Source organism: Opisthorchis viverrini, assembly GCF_000715545.1.
Source record: "Opisthorchis viverrini unplaced genomic scaffold opera_v5_19, whole genome shotgun sequence".
NCBI lineage: Eukaryota > Metazoa > Platyhelminthes > Trematoda > Opisthorchiida > Opisthorchiidae > Opisthorchis > Opisthorchis viverrini.
This window is the reverse complement of record NW_008751675.1, coordinates 391,762-411,523: the sequence shown is the minus strand read 5'-3', so window position 1 is coordinate 411,523 and position 19,762 is coordinate 391,762. Positions and strand designations below refer to the sequence as shown.

The window sequence follows — 19,762 nt, the reverse complement described above, 5'->3', positions numbered from 1 at the left end:
ATTCAACAGGATGTACGTTCGCGATATTTTTTGTTTTTTCCTCATGCAAATTCGCGAAAGAATTTTTCCGCTATTCAATCCATTCACAGCATACACGCGGGTCATTGTCGAATTTCATGACTCTAACATAGCGTTTAGGAGATAACCCCAGTTACTTCGCGCTCACCATCTATTTTGTCATCACTCATAACCATGACATCGAGTTATACCGATTGCCCTCTGCAGCCATCGATAGACCACGACAGATTTGGGCCAAATGGCCACCTGTCGAACGCAAAACGCGGTATGCAATGCTACACCCGCAAGACCTGGTGGCACTTCAGAAGCACGGTTTTACAGGACAACCAGATAAGTCGAGTAGCTAACTCCCCTGACCCATCTGCGCCAACGCCCTCCACCCTCGCGCTATCCATCCCGGTTCCGCTGGCTGCAGGTAACGTCATATAGCTTCCTGACGCTGGAATAAAGACCGTCACAGCGTCTCTAGTGGACAGGCGCTTGAGGGAGAGTAGAGTGATAATCTGGGGGTCATTCTCCGGGAAAATCACGCCAGCGAGGCTGGCGCTGTCGTTCCTTAGTGGTGTCCCCACTGAGCCTGATCAACAACCACTTCACGCAGAATGTTTGTGCCAGGAGGGAAGCAGGCGCACACTTGGGCTTCTAGACAACCTTTCCTCCCCATCTGCCATACAGAAGACCTTGGAGAGGGCTGGCAGCATTCAAAAGGCCTACCCAATGATCAGGCGTCTACCTGAGGACCGTCCTCTAGAGGCGCAAAAGCTGGGCCCCAGCAGATCAAGGGTAGAGGCACAAAACGGGCTTCCGCTTGGCGCCAGCTCAGCCGACACGAAACTCATGGCCAGGCCAATTGTGATCATAGCATCTTGTGCTCCCGAAAGCATGCCGACGCAACCAACCGCGTCTCCGGACAGCAGTTTTTATTCGACCACCACAGATCCCTCGTCCGTCAAATGCAGTGATGCTCTGGAGGAGGCAACCTCACATGCAAACAGCGCCCAAAGTAGTGGAGCTATCAACGCTTATCTTCGTGACAGACGACAGAAGCGGAACCACGAACTCCTCAATAAATCCGCAGCATCTGAACTGGACTGGATCAGATGTGCGGAGACAAGCAGCGAAGCCAGTCTCCAGCTCTACTCCGTCGAAGGTGGCCCCGCTGCTTGTGGACAGCCGTCGCCCAGGACCCTGAAAGCCATAGCCGAAAACGTGACTACAGCCAACCGGAAAGTCCATCGTACGTCCAGCTGGCCACGCTGAGCGCTGGCGGATCGGGTGTTCACACAAACACGGAAGAAGAGCGACTGCAGCCAAACAAGCCACATAAAACTCGCCAGATTAGAAAACCGCTAGCTGGCATCAGAATGCAGTTCGCGTAAACGGTCCTCCTGGGGGGCGCCACGAACTGCAATGCTTCATGGTGCCGCCACCTAGCGCTCAGGGCCTTAGAGGGAGAAATATATCCGGTCAAACCGCGCCAAAACACCCAAGAATCCATAAAGGCGAAAGCTTGCAGCAAATCTTTGATCAACAGCAAATCTGGTCGACGAAAAAGGGATGCTGAAATACCTACAAACAGCATCGGTCGAAATTTTCGCCCACGGGGAAAAAAATCCGTACCCCAAAGCCAAAAGGCCTGAGCAAACCGGGCTCCCACGGAACGAAATTAACCTCGCAAGCGAAAAGCACCCGCAGAAATCACGAAGACAGGAAGCAGACGACATCTCCCCAGAACCCCCTTTGGTGCCTTGGACTCAAAGCCAGCGCACAACCACTAAGTGTGCTAATAACCCTGGTCACTCAACTTTCGGCTCCTCACCCTCGGAGGCAGCTGAGACGGTGTTGAAATGCTTGTCCACAAACTGCCTCAGCCTTTTCAACAAACTCGGCGATGTTAAACAGTCAGCTTGACTTGAACAACGGTCAATAATCGCACTCACAGAGACCTGGTTCACACCAGCTATGTCTGATGGGGAGATCTCGAAAGACGGTTGCTCTATTTTTCGAGCTGACGCAAAACGAGGGAGGGCTGGTGGGGTCTCTGTCGCTGGAGGGTCGCCCCGTTACGTTGCACCATGGTGCGTTCGTATACTCGCCACCCCTCCAGTAGCACGGGTGTTTCGCCCATCGCCGGTTGTTCTGAGCCTGCCGTTTAATTGAGGAAAACCAAAAAAGAGCAGTGTTGCTGTTTGTCTGTAGCTGGATTGGCCTTGTTTCGGCCGTCACATGTCCCACAACACCAAGAAATACAAGCGGACGACAGCTGTGCTCCCGTTTGTTCTAAAAAATAATAAAAAAGAACATTTAGGAAAACAGTCATGCATGGGGTAGCCTGAGAGTATCTGTGAGGCTCACCACTTTCGTTTAGTCGGGTCACACCAACCCTAGTCCACTTCGTCTCTCGGGCATCGCTCGACATACGCAGTCAGATCGTGCGGTAGTGGCAGTAATTCCATATATGGCGTACACCCAACTAGCGAGCTAGAAAGATGTGAAATGACCGCTGACAGCACACAGCATGATGCACTTTCAGGACTGGGTAAGGTTCACCGGTTTCTATCATGTAATTTATTCTATCAACCCCCATTATAACCCTACAAAAATAACCAGAGGCGGACTTCTCCCCCACTTTCGGCTGCTGATTTCAAAGTTCAAAGTTCAAAGTTCCAATGAGAATTCATGAGTTTTCGACCTCCTATTCGCAAGTGTGCGAGTATACTGTTTGAACCTTTTCAAATCGTGAATCCGTGAACTCAAGTCTTGGAACCACTTTTGAACTGGTGGTTATTGTTTTACTTCACTACTAAATTAAGTCACGGCGCCTCGGCGACCATTTTCTTCGGTCAAGGTCGGCGCACCTGCGCGTCTGTCGCCGTCGGTTTTCTGGCGATTGGACGTTAGTTATCGCACTATACCGCAAAGGCTGTGGGCTATAAGGCTCTTTTTGACGCCTAGTTTATTGGTCCGAAATACCTATGTACTGTTTTTCCATCTTCAACTCTACAAATGAGCAGAATGCCGTCTGCGATCGCTTCGGGCGGAGCGCCACCAGGACTGCATATGCAACCGGTACACAGTAGCCCTGTGTTGTCTGGTCCATTGAACATACCAGGCCAACTTGCATCAGGTGATTTGGATTTACGCTCCGGTTAATCTTGCCGAAACCAACAGGCGCACCACATTCGGTTCACACAATGCAGCTGCCCGGGCCTCACGAAAGGGAACATGCATTAGCTGCCTCTGCAGCTGGCCCGATTCCCGGTCACTATTTTTCCGCCTTGGCAGGAAACCCGAATTCCCCTCATCATCTTCCGAACATGTTACCTCATGGTGCTCCCCACCAATTCCACCACCACCCAGTACTTGCGCTGTGAGTTCCTACTTCCAGGCTTCATTTTTCACATGCTCCACTCGTCTGTATTTTGTTTTGTGCAGTTAGTTGACTCGTTTTCTTACACTTTATTTCCTTTCCCAGCTATAGTTGTTCCCGCGGGGTTACTTGAGCTGACATTCGTGACACCATATCCGACCAGTCGGTCAGTAATGGAGAGTAAATGGTAATCCCATATAGGACTACTCGCTTCCTTATAAGACAAGGCTGTCAACACCTATTCGACCACTATATGTCAGTCTCGCTCATAGGACTTTTCAGACGGTATCCGGGTTTCTGTCATTACCGTGGTCTACTTGGACACCACATTTGGCGAGTCCAGTTGAGGGCATCATGAGCGAGAGATTCAGCTTGGGTTCAACTGAGTCTGGTTACCATTAACTTAGGCTGTCAATGTTTGTATCTCACAACTCTCAAGTTTCCCCTTAAAGCCCTATCTCGTCACTTCTGGATTCTCCACTAAAGTCTGAACCTCTAGCGCTTGGCGATGTTTAGCAGTTTTCCAACTCTGAAAGCGCTGTCAAATTCCCCGATGTCACAAAGCCATTTCGGTGCTCAGCTGATGGCTCTGCTGGCGGTCTTCGGGAATAATTCAGCTTTAACACCCTTCCGGTGCCTAGCTACCATACCACCCGAAGGAAGCACGAGAGCTGAGATACTGCCAGTTGTCCCAATCCTAGACAGGGGAAGTCGAGAGGCGGAGGTCGGGTTCGAACTACGGACCTTCCGGTCAGTAAATCCGCGCCCTAATCACTTTAGCCATCTCACCCTCTTAAAACCAGTTCACCACAGATTGCTCGCCAAGCACGCAACGCCAGCTTCCTACCCGTGACTGAAAGTAGACGAACGGCCACTTGAGCGAGCAAAACGGATAGCATCTGATCTAGGGCTGCATGACTGGATACACAATTCAGTTTTACTTGGTGACCATCAGAAGGCTGGTTGAAGACATGCTGGAATTCTACATATCAACCATCCCTCTTGCAAACTGCACTGAAGGTGGAACGCCTACATGGGCACTGGAACTACCGGCTGTAGGTCGTGTCCCCCATTGTTTGTGTCCGCTGGAATTCCCTTCCAACTGACGTTGCTACCTCATCTCCAGCGGTCTTCAAACAAATGCCTAACCTTCGGGTCGCCTAGATAGCTAGACATCCGGTCAAGTCTTCTGCATCCCGTAGGACGAAGCGCTCAGATAATCCAAACATGCCTTTTAGAATCCAGGAAATCCAAAAGTGTGGATAATAATCGTATTCCACTAGCTACAGGATTACTACTTTTTGCTTTCTAGCCGACTGACTGATTGGTCCTAGCCGCGCAGCTTTCAGTCTCCGGCGTCTGGTTGCTAGGGTTCAACCATGTCACCATCATCATACTACACCAAAGGTTGGAACTGCTCAGCAGGTGAACTACAAAGAACCAGCGGAGCCGTCGCATTTGTTCTCGGTGCTAATCACCAAATCACGATTCCTATCGTTCACCTGTTCTTCGCCTCGCTGTTCTTCAGCGGCACCTGAAGTCCTCGTGCACAATGCACCTTTGAAATATACAGTAAGATTTGTATGAGGTATTTTCTGTAAGTTCCAGTTAATTTACGCTCGGTAGATAAGGCATTGTGCACTATTTAGGCGATAGCCATGTGAGTCTTCATCATATTCTTTATATTCACGCTGAAAATCGATCCCAGGCGATCATCGACAGTTTGTGCAAGGCAGATGCACAGCAAACCCTGGGGTGGTCGCATTGACAAATTTCTGCAGATTATTGCGCTACCTAGGGAGTGTGTGGAGTACACCGCTAGCCTGTTGAAGCAAATGCTGTGTGAATAAATCTCTTGATGTCACTTCTGCGCAAGTTGACTGTTCTTATTAAAACACTTACATGTATAAGGTTTCACGCTGCTGTCAGGGTGGAACGCCAACGGTGTGAACACGGGTCACTGTATAGTTGTAGAATTCTTCAACCTTCGTGTGGTGTGAGGTGTAACGGCTTTAGGGCACATATGAGTGTGTCTATATGCATGTTTATAATTCCTGTCGGCCTGCTATTATATATGAGGCCTACTTGTGGAGGCCTAAACGTATGAAGATTCCTGGTGGCATGGGGATAAAAGTTAACCATTCATTTGTAACACCCTCTCGGTGCATAACTTCCATGTCACCAGAAGTAAGTACGAGGGCTGGGATACCGCCAGGTTGCCGAAGCCTAAACGGGGGAGTCGAGAGGCAGTGGTCGGGTTTGAACCACGGACCTTCCGGTTAGTAAATTCGCACTCCCGAAAGTAAGACGAAGCCCGCTTGTGGTGACAGTGGACTTTTGGCATTCTGATCTTACCACAGTCCACAAGACCTTTTCCCATTGAGGTGCACCGCTTGAATCCAAGAGTGTGGATCAGAACTTGAGGACAGCGGTAAAGACAATCGTTCAGCTGTAACATCCTTTCGGTGCTTAGCTGCCATGCCACCCGAAGGAAGCACGAGGGCTATGATACTGCCAGGTTGCTCGAGCCTAGACAGAAGTTGAGATCCAGAGGTCAGGTTCCAACCGCGGACCTTCCCGTCAGTAAATTTGCTCTAACCACAGCCATCTCGGACAGCGGTGACGGAAAAGTGGTAGCTATTCTCATTGATATAAGTGACTGTCTGCTGACCTTGTTGTGTATATGCAGATGCGGTTGTGGGATGTTGGTCTGCGGTGCACCGCCATCCGGTGTTTCAGATGGCCAGCAGAACGTTGCTAGACAGTGCAAGATCACGGTAGGTTATTTTTTTTAATGCACAGGTCCCTAAGGGCACCCGCAGTATGCCCTTAAGAAGTCTGGCGTAACTGCACTGATTCACTTGTCCAAATGACAACGGATATTCTGTTGTACTGGGTATCACCGTAAGGAGCTAGTTTCTGCAGACAATTGTGCCACACTGTCAGAAACCTTCCGGTAGGCAAACGGCATCAAGCTCGATTATTATTATTATTATTAGCCTTCATTATGTAAAGTGGTCAAAGGCGCCATATTTTCGTTTGTCGCTGGTTTGAGGAGGTGGGGATGGATAGCTACTCATTGGAGGCAGTAGTTGACATAACTGATGCGTGAATCAGCGAGTGGCAGTAGATTTCACGTTGGGGAGATTAGAAGCAGAAGCTGTGCAGTGAAAGCATGAATGCATTTGCACCAATGAACGCATTCCTAGACCTTGTTTGTCAGTGTCTCTAACCATCGATGTGTCCCATGGTCGAGGGAGACGGCAATGACCAGTACAGTTGGTACAACTATTTTTGCCTTCTAAGAAAACTTTTGTCGGAATCCTTGTGGTATCAGCTGAGGACTGCTGCAGTACTTCAGATGCCCTATGATTGGGTCGGCGCCGGTGGGTTCCACTGCTGTGGAAAGAGATTAGTGTGTTGCAAGCCTGATCGAGCTGTCTACATTTAGGTCCCATTTTTCCACTATTCAGATTTCAATGAGTAATCTGGCTGCCGGGTTACCCCATTACAGACAAGTTTACACTGTCAACGTTGGCTTACGATCGGACAGAAACATGACACCAGCACGACCGTGGGCAACATTCTTTTAACATCTCGTGAATCGCCGGTTAGTTGATAGTTGAGCCAGTCGCACTTTACTGTTGTTCCTCGCTTAGTTCCAAATAGTGGTTTTCATGTGGTAATTAATTTGCCTCCACTATATCCCTTGACTTCCAAGTTAACTAGATGGGCATCAGAAATCCCAACTCCCTGTTCGAGGTCATCACGAAGGAGGAAGCAAATTTAGTCAGTCCCTGCATCAAAGTTGACTGTCTAAGGTGACGACGAACCCTATTTCGAGTCTTGTGTGCAAATGTAATATTTCTTGGTAACGCCCTCTCCGCTCCTCGAAATGGGGAACTTGTCGTGAATTTCCCTATCTAGAAGTGCCAGGTGTATGACATCCCCATCAGCGGTTTACTATACGATTATTCAAGATATTGCTTCCGATCATGAGTAACGTCTTTTATACGGACGAAGAACTTCGCATTAGAACTTAGGGAGGAGAATTAAGCAGTGCTTTAAAAGTGAGTGCGGATATGCACTATGGTTGGAATGGAGAATCGCAAACAAGGACACCTGTGCGTGAACGCTGCAGGCCGTCTGGTAGCATCTAAACATTCAGCCCCCTTGGGGTCCTCGTTCAAAGTAATCGAGCTTGTGGACTAATGCTTTTTTCATCCCACTGACAAGTCATATCTGGTCTTTCAGGCGCATTGCTTAGCAGAGATAGGTCGTTAGGAAGATCTCTTTAGTGACTTCGGAAGGATGTGCGTCAGCGCGAGATGACTCACTGGTTAAAGTGCGAATTTACTGACCGGACAATCCGTGGTTCAAAGCCGACCTCTGCATCTCGACTTCTTTTTTCTGGGCCTGGGCAACCTGGTAGTACCCGGGCCCCCGCGTTTCCTTCGGGTGGCATGACAGGCGCCAAAAGTGTGACCAATTGACCTTTTCTGGTTTCTACTTCTATGCGCCGTTTTGTTTGTTTCACATATCACGTTGACTATAATAGTTGTCCTCTTCGACTCTTCGAATTGCCAGTCTAATATTACCGACGGTATGTTCTAATTCGTGCCGTACTTTAACTGCCTTATATAATCGGACCCCTGGTAACTGCTGCCTCATGTCTCAATTACCCAATCTCCTAAGTACAGAATTCACTACCGATCTACTTTCTAACTTCAGGTCTGTGTAAAACTGAGTAGCAGCAAAAGTCGGCCCCGTGGCGTCCGTCGTGCTGCTTCAGACTCTACAGCCATATTGCATAGCGAAGTTACTGGCGAGATTTTTAAGAGAACTGAGAAATTCTGTGCCTCAGTATAGCTGGCGGATTGGACAGGTAACGCAATCTGTCCATTTTATGGGGGGAAATTTTCGGCTCTAATTTTATGCATTCCAGTTCGTCAACATCAGAGGCAGTGCAAGTCAGTATATTTGAATCCAAACTCTTGGTTTTATGGAGTGTAATATCGGAATCCACAACTGAAAAACTCAACTACTTAGACCTACATAGCTGAGGCTTTAGGGCTTTAGTGAATTTGGTGCAAATTATTGATGATTTTTTGCGTCGATTCCCTACCAGACTCTTGAAATGTCCTTCAGAGAGACGCCTCCAGGTTGAGAACTGCTGGTCTGTAGGTGGTTAGGGCAGGCATTTGTGCTTATCGGTGTTTCTGTTACTGATGCATGCATGTATTTTCACGAAGTTCCCACACATCTTTCTTTGCAAAACGTTCAAACCTGTTTATTGTTCCACTCCCTCTTAGAAACCGGATGCCTCACTTCATTGGCCAACCGGAGCTACGGATTTTTGCAATGAATAAACGGTTACAACAGCGTATGGATGTAAGTCAGAATTGGGTTTAAATATTTTCCCAAAGGACTGTGATAGCGCATGGTGGGAGGCGTTTGCAACAGATTTTTTCGAAGATGATGCTGCTCTCACGGTTGGATTTCCGACAGAAGATGGACCAAAGCGCTACAGTAATTGCAATTACGTGTGATATAATTTTTAGCTATCGGGAGAACGCTGATTCCGCGTTATTTCAGAAGTATTTTCGAAAGCGGCTGTGGCGAACTTTATTTTAATTTACGACTTAATCATGAATACTTTCACCACACAAGTTTAACATTGGTATCGACGGCAGCCACGATGACTATGAATATGATACGAGGAATTCCAGCAACTGTCATTATCGAAGGTCGACTCACTTTAGAGTTCGCACTAGACGAAATGATGCGAATTCGCTCCTGGATATTTCAGATCCATTCTCATCAAGAGATGATCAATCGTTCCATGCTAGGATTTCAGGTAGGTATCTGTGCCTTTCTTGAGAACGATCTGGGTTCTGTTGTATTGTTTTAGCATGTGTAACCTTATCCGATTTTCATTCATTCGCGCTGCCTTTTGTTCAAGTCATTTGTACTTTGCAACATGCTATTTGCTTCCACGAATTACGTTGCGGCAACGAATTTGTTGTTGAAACAGCAAATTACCACCTGCCAGCGATCCCTGCAACCCGATTTGACTTCCGCGCACGGGCTGCTGAAGCTGCTTGGTGCAATATTGTCCTCATTTCGTTAATCAATCTCGTTTCTTCCACCCCGAGTTACTCGTCACTGATGTACAGGTTCTGATGAAATTGCGTCCTTTAAATATAGGGGTGAAATCCTTAATCATGGTGGATGTGCTTAGCACTGTCCCACCGGCAGGAGATTCCTCCTCTAGAAGGAGCGGGATTTCAGCGTTTCAAGAGACAGCGAGGATAGTGGTTCGTCGGCTCATATCCGTGCAACATCATTGCGGTGGTTCATTTCCACTTTCCCGACCTCGGGCCGTCGGGAAGGTGTTTGACGAGCTGGTTCCTATAGCTTCGTTTGATTTCTGAGTCTCCCAGTCTCTCAGTGGCTAAGCGAGACGTGTGCGTTTTGCGTGCATATGAGAAGCGCAGTGGAAAGCAGCAGCGTACAAGTGCATGGTCGCAGTCCAGACTGGTGTTCCAGAAGGGGTGGCACGCATTGATTGACCCTTGCCACGATAACGTTTATCTGTATTCGGGACTGGTTTGTTGGTGGGCACCACGTTGTCAAGCGATTCCCGCTGTTCCGGAAATCAGTACTACAAAGGAGCAGTCTGTGATCGGCACATATCTGAAGTGAGCGGCCTCCGTTGTCCGTGCGTCTCGTGTCCAAATCAAGACGACCACCCAATCTTGCTTCAGCAGCACTTAGTCTACCTACCTGGGCGTTCATATCATCAGCAACCACAACAATATCTTAGCTTGTAGACCCCTTGTGGAAGGGTACCTAGAACGCCATAGAAACTGTCCTTGGTAGATTCGGAGCTACAATCATTTAGGCGTAAACAGTTAAAATAAGCAAGGTGCGATGGACCTCACTTCCTTTAGATTGTCTCACAGATGTCGCCAAGTGGACCGCAAGGAGGTGACTATCAGCGGGTATCCAATCAAGCAAAGACGCTTCCGCCCGGTCGCTCAATACAGTACCCACCCCGGCATATCCATCTGCAGTGGCCTCTGCATCACCAGAGGTGCGTAGCCGGAACCTGGGAGACAGCGAGGGACAGTCAGTTCGACCACAGTACTTATGCCCTGCATCCTTGTTTCTGACAGACAGCATACATCAATGCAACGGGGATCCAGCATACGAGTAAGAGCCACCTGTTGAGCTGCTTGCTTCAGTGTGCAAACATTGAAGGTGGCTAAGTAGGCAGGCTTTCGGGGTTAGAAAACAGACTTCGAAGTGTTCAGAGTTGTGACTGAACTTGGACGTATTGGCCAAATGCCGGTTGCCAGTGGCGCATCCAGAACGCGTCAGAATTTCCAGAAAGTTATTGCCGCCTACGCTATATATATGAAGCGCTATACAAGTGTTCCTGACTTCGTTTTGGGGCGCTAATAAACTTATGCATCTTTGGTGGTTGTTTTGACGTGAAAACTAGCCTGGTCGGGAACCCCACAAGCAGAGGTGAAAGTAGTCATGATTATCTCGCTCAGTATCTTCTGAGCAGACAGCTTGTAATGCACCCCGTCGTAGGCCGTGTTATCTGAAGTCGTGGATCACAAAGCCTCACTGCTATACGAAGAGCCTGTTTCTGGAGTTTACCATTGAAGTTTAACTAAAACATGCACCGGACGACAGCCTGATCTGGACAGACTTGCGTATTCCAAAACGATTGCCAGTCAAGGAGCGAACCACACCATCAGTAGCTGATAACGATGCGGTCAGTTTGACTCCAAGGCTGCTCGTTTCTTGGGGGGGGGGGCACCAGTAGCGCACTAGCACCCACGGCGTCTAAACGCAGTACTGGTGATCAGTACAAAGTGGCGAAAGACAATTTGTGTTCAAACTAAATGCACCGCCAAGGCGTGCTGACGAACTGAGACATCCTACGTGTGCACTAAAATATGTTACTATGACAATATTCAAACTCTTCTTGGTGGACAAGAGAGTGGTCAGTTCTCGACAAGAGGCGTCTTACGTTTGTGCATAACTGGACATAACAAAGAGTGACAAAGCAGTGTATCCCTGAGTCTCATGAGACTTATGTATCCGGCTGCCTTACGGATCCTGTTGTATCGCTGAGACGTGGTCTCTGCTTGCAGCGGAGCTGAAACGCCTTCAGTTCCTGAACAATCGTTGTCCCAGAACGATAGCTGGTGTAAGCTAGTGCCACCGAATCAAGTCAATCCATCAACTTATCAGCTATGAACCATGTGCCATAGGCACATTGGTTCCACCTGCTACAATTTCGATCACCAGAAAACGGAAGTGGAACATACATCCAAGCCTTGGTGGCGAAGGCGTGTTCAGTCATCGAATCTGCAGCACGACAATCAGAAACGAGTGTTCGGTTATGCAATGTGAACTTCAGTTGAAGAAGCATCCAGCACCAAAAGCATTATGGGATTGTTCATATATGTCAAACACCGAATCATCGTTTACCGAAGACTGCTGTTTTCGGAGTGGTGCAGGCGGACAGGCAGAGGAATTTGAAAGATTATGAAAAGTCTGGCTACTGTTGATGCGACTCGTCTTCCAGCATTTGATCCGCATGATCCTCCGGGGTTTGCGGTTGAAGACGCCGCAAGGTATACCTCCTGGTCGATGTCAATCGAGTTCTTGCTGTCAGTTTCTATCCAGAGTGACCGAATGAGTTTCCGAAAGTGTAGGCATCTTTAAATGACTGTGGTAAGCTAGCATTAAGTTCCTTCCCTCCCCACTCTTACTGTTCACAGTACGGCGATGAAGCATCAGTGTTGAACACCGATGTGGTTGTGTTGGTGATAACGATTATAGAGGTGATCAATTCATAGATTGCTGGATTAGTGTCACTCCTGTATTCCTTCTCTCTCAGTTTGCCTTTGTCGTTTCATGCTGAGCAGTTTTTTCACCTTTTTTCTTTTGTCCGGAGATTGCAGTAGTCAGGGCCGTCGTACTTGTCTTTACATTTTAATGCTTGGAAAACTGGGTTAATTTCAGTTTATTGAGCGTGTATTTAAACTTGTTGCATTTCATCACTGAAGCCATTTTATCGGTGCGGAAGTGATTTTGGTAGTCACTAACTGAATTTGGTATATTCCGTGAAGCCAACAACAGCATCCTGTTGGGATATTTTTATTCTTGAAATGAACTCTCATGGCTGCTGTTCGCCACCAGTCACTGGCCTGTCTTTCCCTCACAGGATCCTGCATTCCTTGAGCAACTGACGAAAAACATCACTCGCTATGGCATGACCACAAACACCTTGAACTTCTTCCGCCTTTGTGTTATACTGGAACCAATGCAAGAGTTAATGTCCAGGCAAAAGGCTTACAGTCTTACTCCACGAGACTGTTTGAAAACTACGCTATTCCAGAAGTGGCAGCGAATGATGCCCCAAGGTGAGCAATACCCTATTTTCTCGATGATGCTTACCTCAGTACCAGTAATTCTATGCGTTTTTTTTATCTCTGTTACTCTAGGGAATTACCACTATTTAACCCACGGCTTATGGTGTGCCTTTTGATGCCAAACCTGTTCGTGTTTGATCATTGATCAAGGATGGTTAACCATCGTTGTGGGAAGCATTCTCTCTTTGAATTACCCGGTTTTCAGTTTGTCGCTGTTTGAACCTATTAATTTCGTCATGATGAGTTTATTTCATTGTCAGTTAACTACAAAGATGATTTATTGGTCCGTTTTAGTTTAATTCATTTTTAAACCACAAGCTGCACACATTAAAATCATGAAAGAAACTGAGCGGAGAGCTTACGGGATGTAAAAACAATTTCTCAGGAAAAGCTGATGAGGCGAAAATGGACCGGGGGCGGGAGTAGAGTCGAGGGAGTTTTATTCGTTGCTGTAGGTATTGGTGAGTGATTATTGTCATTGTTCTGTTAATCAGTATGTGTTACATAGGACACCACAAACAGCTTATCACCACAAACAGCTTCAGCACTGAGCTATTCTTGTGAGTGAATATCTCCTGCTGTGGTTGGGTTGGACAACCCCAAAACCAGTTGAAAGGACACGCATGGCCCACTAAACGGGATTGTGAGGCGTGAAGTTGGAAGTGGGCTCCCTGAATTAAGTCAGGCTCGCTGCGGACTGCGACACGCTACTAAACCGGAAAGTGTTTACATCGAGGAGGGTTGCCCTCTGTTCTCCGACTCAGTAAATGGCATCTGTCAATTCCTCCAGAGGTGTGTGGCGAATGGTTTCGTAGCTCCCGAATGTCACCGACCAGCCACTCCGTCCCTAGTTCGGTTCGGCCTTCGTAAACAACATTTGCGACAGTTGCTCTCTTAACGGCCTAGCCAGGGAAGATTGCATTTTCGTTTACTAGACGATCGCGTACTGGACGAATTCAGTTTCACCATAAAGTGTACGTTTACCTGCCGTCCCACTGCTGATCCGTTCAGGGAGCCAAGGGACCGAAACAGGAATTGTCGTGCTTGCGATACCCGTTCGGTTTCTCATGTACGTCGTACGGTTTTTGAGACAGAGATAGGGATCTCACACTCATCTTTGAAAATGACAGCTTGGGGAGTCTGAGCTCGGAGCTTCATTTCATCTAAGCAGCTTCGATTGCAGTGCTGCGACATTTGGAAATCGGACCAACTCAGCTGGGCATATTGTTTTGGCCTGCCCAACTGTTCGTAATGTCTTTCCCATCTTTGAGGATGGTGTAGTAGATTATCAATTAAAGTACCATGTTTTTCGGATGTGATCTCCCTGATATTCGGAAAAAAGGGTGGGATTGGAGAACAAATTGGAGCTATCTTCAAAGAAAGATAACCTTCTTTCCGTATCCAAACCAAACCAAAAAAAGTCTATTGAATGTAGGAAATCTATTCCACATTAAGGCTTTCAAGGTTCGTACCCCGTCAGACTTAGCAACAAAGCATCTGTTCTGAACTTGCTTTCTTTTTCGACCGGTTGCGTCTCCGAAACATTCATACAATTTCGGTCATACACCTCAGACCGCTCGATATGAACTCATATTTTTTGCACTTTGTTCTTTGAATATCTCATGATTCTGACACAATGGCATATGACGTGGAGGTTGTGTTTGGCCCTAGGGCTGAATGCCCTTTACTGGACTGGATTCTAGTAACTAGTAGTCTGTGCTGTCCGGTCAACTGGCTAAGTTAAGATCGGAATTTACTACGGCTGCTTCGGATGTTGTGATTCTGGCAAGTGATATGAATACCCAAGTCGACTAAATTGAATCCGGGTTAAGCTCATCTTGATCACCTATACGGCTTGACGCTCACCGCACAGAGGATGACAGATTGGTTTAAGACCATTAGATTCATCACCTGAAAAGCGCCAGCAATAATAATAATTCAGCCTTAGTGCCCCTTCGGTTCGTAGCGGTCGTGCCACCCGAAGGAAGCACAAGGTTTGAGGTATTGTCAAGTTGCCTAAGCCTAGACAGGAGCAGTCGATCAATGCGGGTGCTGTTTGAGTCTACACCTGCCTCTGGCACCTCGGGGATTGAAATATTTAAGGGGCGTTCGCTTACAGATATTGGGTACGCTGACGACATTGTTCAAGGCTGTTGGAAGTACAAACCAGTTTAAATAGCTTAAGTATTTCGCCGCACGGTTTACTGTGCTGTTTACACCCGAAAGTATATTTTTACTGCAAGACTTGGTGGGAGGAAACAACTCAAGTTTGCAGATGTACCATTCAGTCTGGGCAGTTGCATAAATCCAGTATGACTGGCGCCGGATGAAATCACTTATGGAATCATGAAGTTCACCTCAGCGTTTGACAACGTTCTAAGTTTGTGAATAGGGTGTTGAGTGCTGCTGTTCTGTATGTCCTACTTAATGGATCAAAGGCATGACTTCTGTGAGTGAAAGGCGTGATCTTCATAGGTTGCGCCCTCTCAGCCACGTGCACTGTATGTCAGTCGACAGACTTCCTCGAAGATACTTTTCGCACAACCACGCGAAGAGTGGAAACGAGCCAAGGGAGGTCAAACACTGGCTTGACAGCGAAGTATGGAAGCCGATACCAGCCAACTCAGCTGCGCTGGTCATTGTTGTCTCTTTGGATGGGAACCCGATATGTAGCACATAAATGGTTAGAGACATTGTTAAACGTAGCCCAGTCGCTCTGTCAGTGGCGCTCGTGCATCCAGGCTATCGCCTTCAATGCATACCTCCCTTCCCAATCTTCCCACGTAAAAATCCACCGGCAGCCCTGCGCAGCCACCTACCCCACCCATTCAAATAATCGGTAAACGAAACCGTAACTGCACCTGCTTCTGATCCATCTATTCGGCATTACCCCCAAACTTAACTCCATCACTTTTGATGGCTATACCCTTGCAGAACAGTACGATATTGATGGCTCACTACCGCAAAACCATGTCAATCAGAAAATTGGGAGAGGCCAGTGGTGGCCGAACACAAATGCTGAAATACCTACAATCTTGACAGAAACCAGGAACGTGAATCTCACCGGTTCGCAGCCACATCTCCAGCAAAGCACTCGAGTGTGGGACGCATCGGCAGCACCCAGGCTTTTGGTGATATCCTGTTTTTTCCAGTGTGACGGTGTTCACTACTGGTTAGGCATGCGAGTAGTGTATGTTATAGTGTCCAAGCTCCGCTCCCGCATCTGATAAACGGTGGAGTTTGTTAGGGAAATAGTGCGACTGCTTAGCGTTGTTCGTTCACTGTTGTTTGATATTCGGTGAATATTCAGGCAAGTTCAAAAGGACGCGTGGGAATGTCCAGTTTTTAAAGAACATGTACATATGAGATCTTTACTTTCTTGTCTAATAACTTGTAACTGCTCAGTTCATGTCTGCTAATAAATGACGTCGCAGCGAAGGGCGTCCCTCCTCTCCAGTACCGATCACGCCTGGTTTACAGCTACCATTTCTACAGAACTTCGAGCCCACGAATTGGTAATTATCAGGTCCTCCCTGATCGCGAATTGGGAAAAATCCTTTGACCGTTTACTCGCAGTCAGATTCCTAACGACTTTTGACGAGTTGCCGAACAAAGCGAACCAGTAAAATCTTTCATTCCGTATGCCAATTCATTGTAAACTATAAAGAATTTCTTGTTCGGCGAATGCAACAACTTTTTGGTACTGCTTAACCTTCAGTAGTTCGGGATCTTATTGAATGCATTATGTACGCCTCACAGAGTGAGCTGAACTTGCCGGGTGTACGACTGTTCAATATTTATAACATTTTTGGCCAACTGCTTGTCTCAGGCAACATTTTGAGGATAGGTCTCAAACTTTTTCCTGTCATGGAAGTTTTCTTTCTGCATATGCGTGCGTGTCCAAAAGCGGGACGATCTGTTTTCGTGAGTTCACTAATTTAAATATCAAATTGACGCTGACGAAAACTTTAAGTGTCATATCAGTTAGGTTGTTCTCATGGATTGTTTATATTGTCAATAATTCCATTGCATCGTCCTATCTGTCACATTTGTTAGAAGCCACCCGTCAACCGTCGAAACGGAGAAAGAGGAAAGGTAGCGCGGCTGCCACAGAAACAAACAGCAACAGCAACACAGGGAGAGCGTCTAAACGCAAACAGTCGCCGGCTCCTTTACCATCTCATCACATCGCACAGCCGGGAGTGAGTTCACCGCGTTAGCAGTTTTCTTTTCAAACATCAAGATATGTCTCTTTGCCTACTGTTATTTATGCAATTATCTTTTTGAATATGTTCGTCAGCCAACTTCATAATTTGCACCAGTATTTCTTTCTTGATAGAGCACACTTCTCATAGGGTTGGTAAAATCTTCGACAACTTACGATGGGCTTCGCCCTTCCTATGGCTCGTCGAGTCAGGGTGATCCCCGAGGTTCCACTGTTTCACTTGAACACCAAGTTGTATGTAATTGACGAAGTACACTCGTCAAGTCACTCGTCTGGATTCCAGCTGAAACGTGAAGTGACCTTTGCGCAGTATATTCATTTGAGGAATATCAAGAGTTTTGTGTGAGTGCCGTTAACACTAATTCAGTTAGTAAATGTGCTTGGTTCTTCAGTTGCCTGCCATTTGGCACTGAATTACGACGTAAGGTTAACGGAAATCTGAAGAATGCGCGTAGCTGGTGAGCCTCGATAATGGCGGAAGCGGTAGCGGGCTGTCGAAGGGGTTTTGGCAAGAAGTATACTTAAATATCGTGCCAACTAGACGTGAGGTAACCTTGGTGTACCTCATGGTTGGAGAATATCATGAAGGAAATTCTTGTTGACACCAAAGAAGTGTACGTCATCGAGTTCACGCCACTGATGTGGTCGCGCAACACTCAAAGGGTTTCCTGGCCAGTTTCGCCCCCACACGGCGACCGGAGACGGGTTGTAGTGAGGCAGCAAGATCATCTTGACTGTTTACAGAGCAAATCAAAGGGCCACCTCAAGTTTACACCCGAGTCTTTGTGATCGAACAGAAAGCGTCCAATCAACAATGCTTGATTGTGATTGACTGGTATCCCGGTCACTTTGAGCACGTCCTCTTGCCCACCATGATTATCTATCTACTCACTCGGGTGTTCGTTTATTCCACGCGTTTGCATACAGCTAGAAGGACCTAACGGAAGCCAAACGCTACCTTATGCCCTCGTAGTTTTCTCCTCTGAGTAGCTTCCTTCAGTACTTTGCCATTTTAGTTCCGAAGCATTTGACACTTAGAAGCCTCCATCTTCGCAGTTGCTTTTATGGGGGATCTTATCATCAACTTCGATCAGAATGTCGTTTATGCTGAGGCAGTTTTCAGCTGTCCTACTGGGGCGATTTTTGTTCTTGCTAATTTGGATCGCACTAAGTGCTAACATCCGGTACACTAGGCTTCCTTGAGATCCACAGCGGACTCAGGTCCTCTCAGTAATTAAACGATGTCTTCTGTCCCGGCCTCCTTTTCAGGTGGCCTGGCAGCTAGGCAGCGAAAAGATGCTACAGCTGGACCATTCACATTGCTTTTCTTACCATAGTTTAATAATTGTGGTCCTCATGTAGGTCAAAAAGCGGGATGTACGTATATTTTTGTCCTGGTTTATTTTGTGTCTCCTGGCAGCTTCTGGTTGCACCGCTTTGGCGGGCGCACAGTTGTTCGGTTTCACTGGTCCAAGGTGATAAAGTTGTGGAAGCTGTTCCCAACAAAGAAACTGGGTGATTATATGATTGTCACCCATTTCCCAGTTTTTATTTGGTTCCGGTTGATTAGCATCAAAATTGCTCGTTCACAGTGTCTCAACTGACAGGAGCTGACGATCAAACACGTCTTATGATCAGGGGGTATTGCACAATTAGAGAATGCCCCCCCTATCACTCCTGAAATTTCCATCATATTCCTCCAAAAGCTTTCTAAAACACCCGAAGACAACGGGACTTCTGTCGTCTGTTCTCTGAGGAACTTGAGAATTCACCAGTTTTGGTATTTCCCAAGAAGAAGTACTACCTTTTGGTATCCACAGTGGTCTTGATGAGGAGCTGGTTGAAAACTAATTGTCGCCCTTAGATTGTTCAATCTTATGGATATTGCCCTCTATCAAAGTTTATGTCAATGAAGGGTTCGTCTGCACTCTGCTGAGTGTGTGATGACCTGAACTCAGCCTCGATTTTTTCTGGAAACTACTACAGTTTGTCTTCCAAAGTGCGCGTCTGTTCTATCGGTGCACTTTCTGGGTTTCCAGTGCTCTCTGTACGGCTGAGGGCAGCAGTAATCATAGCCAAATTTAAGGAAGCCGAAATTCATCTATGGCTTGATAGCCAGGTCCCCTGCGCATCAGAAATAACTATGACATTTTTAGTTTATGTTTAGGAAGGCAAACGGAGCAAGCCTAGCCAGTTTTGCGTTGCTCAGTGCGCATCCACAGAAGTTATTGGAATTAAAGCCCGATGAGAGTCCGTTTTGCAGAGAACAGAATCTATGGTCTTTCTCCGGGGGCGAGATGGCCCAAGTGGTTAGAGCGCGAATTTACTGACCGGAAGGTTCGTGGTTCGAATCCGACCTCCGCCACTCGACTTCCCCTGTCTAGGCTTGGGCAAACTGGCAGTATCCCAGCCCTCCTGCTTCCTTCGGATGGAATGGCAGCAAGGCACCGGAAGGTTGCTACAACTGAACGCAACTGCAACAACAACTTTCTCCGGTAGAGGAACTTACAATCGCTCATTATCGGGCGATGGTTACGGAGGTAATCCTACACTCAGGAATCACTGATACAAGGAAACTTATTGTGATTCCAATGAAATGATGTAGTCGGTCGAAAGTTTGAGCATCAGAAAATCGTACCGTTTGCACACATCGACAGGGTCATTGAGAGCAGCAAGCGGGATTCCGGCCTG

At 47.2% G+C, this 19,762-nt stretch overlaps 1 protein-coding gene across 1 annotated transcript in view; it reads left to right on the top strand.

The window, feature by feature from the left end:
• Nucleotides 1-342: 342 nt before the first annotated feature.
• The window catches only part of T265_12852 (hypothetical protein), a gene marked incomplete at both ends in the record, with an annotated part of 26,601 nt that continues 7,181 nt past the window's right edge, over nt 343-19,762 (top strand). Inside the window, 5 exons of the mRNA XM_009165887.1 lie at nt 343-433; nt 479-1,227; nt 3,146-3,388; nt 12,639-12,837; nt 16,831-17,048. Coding sequence (XP_009164151.1) covers nt 343-433; nt 479-1,227; nt 3,146-3,388; nt 12,639-12,837; nt 16,831-17,048 — 1,500 coding nt within the window. The remainder of the gene's footprint in view (nt 434-478; nt 1,228-3,145; nt 3,389-12,638; nt 12,838-16,830; nt 17,049-19,762) is intronic.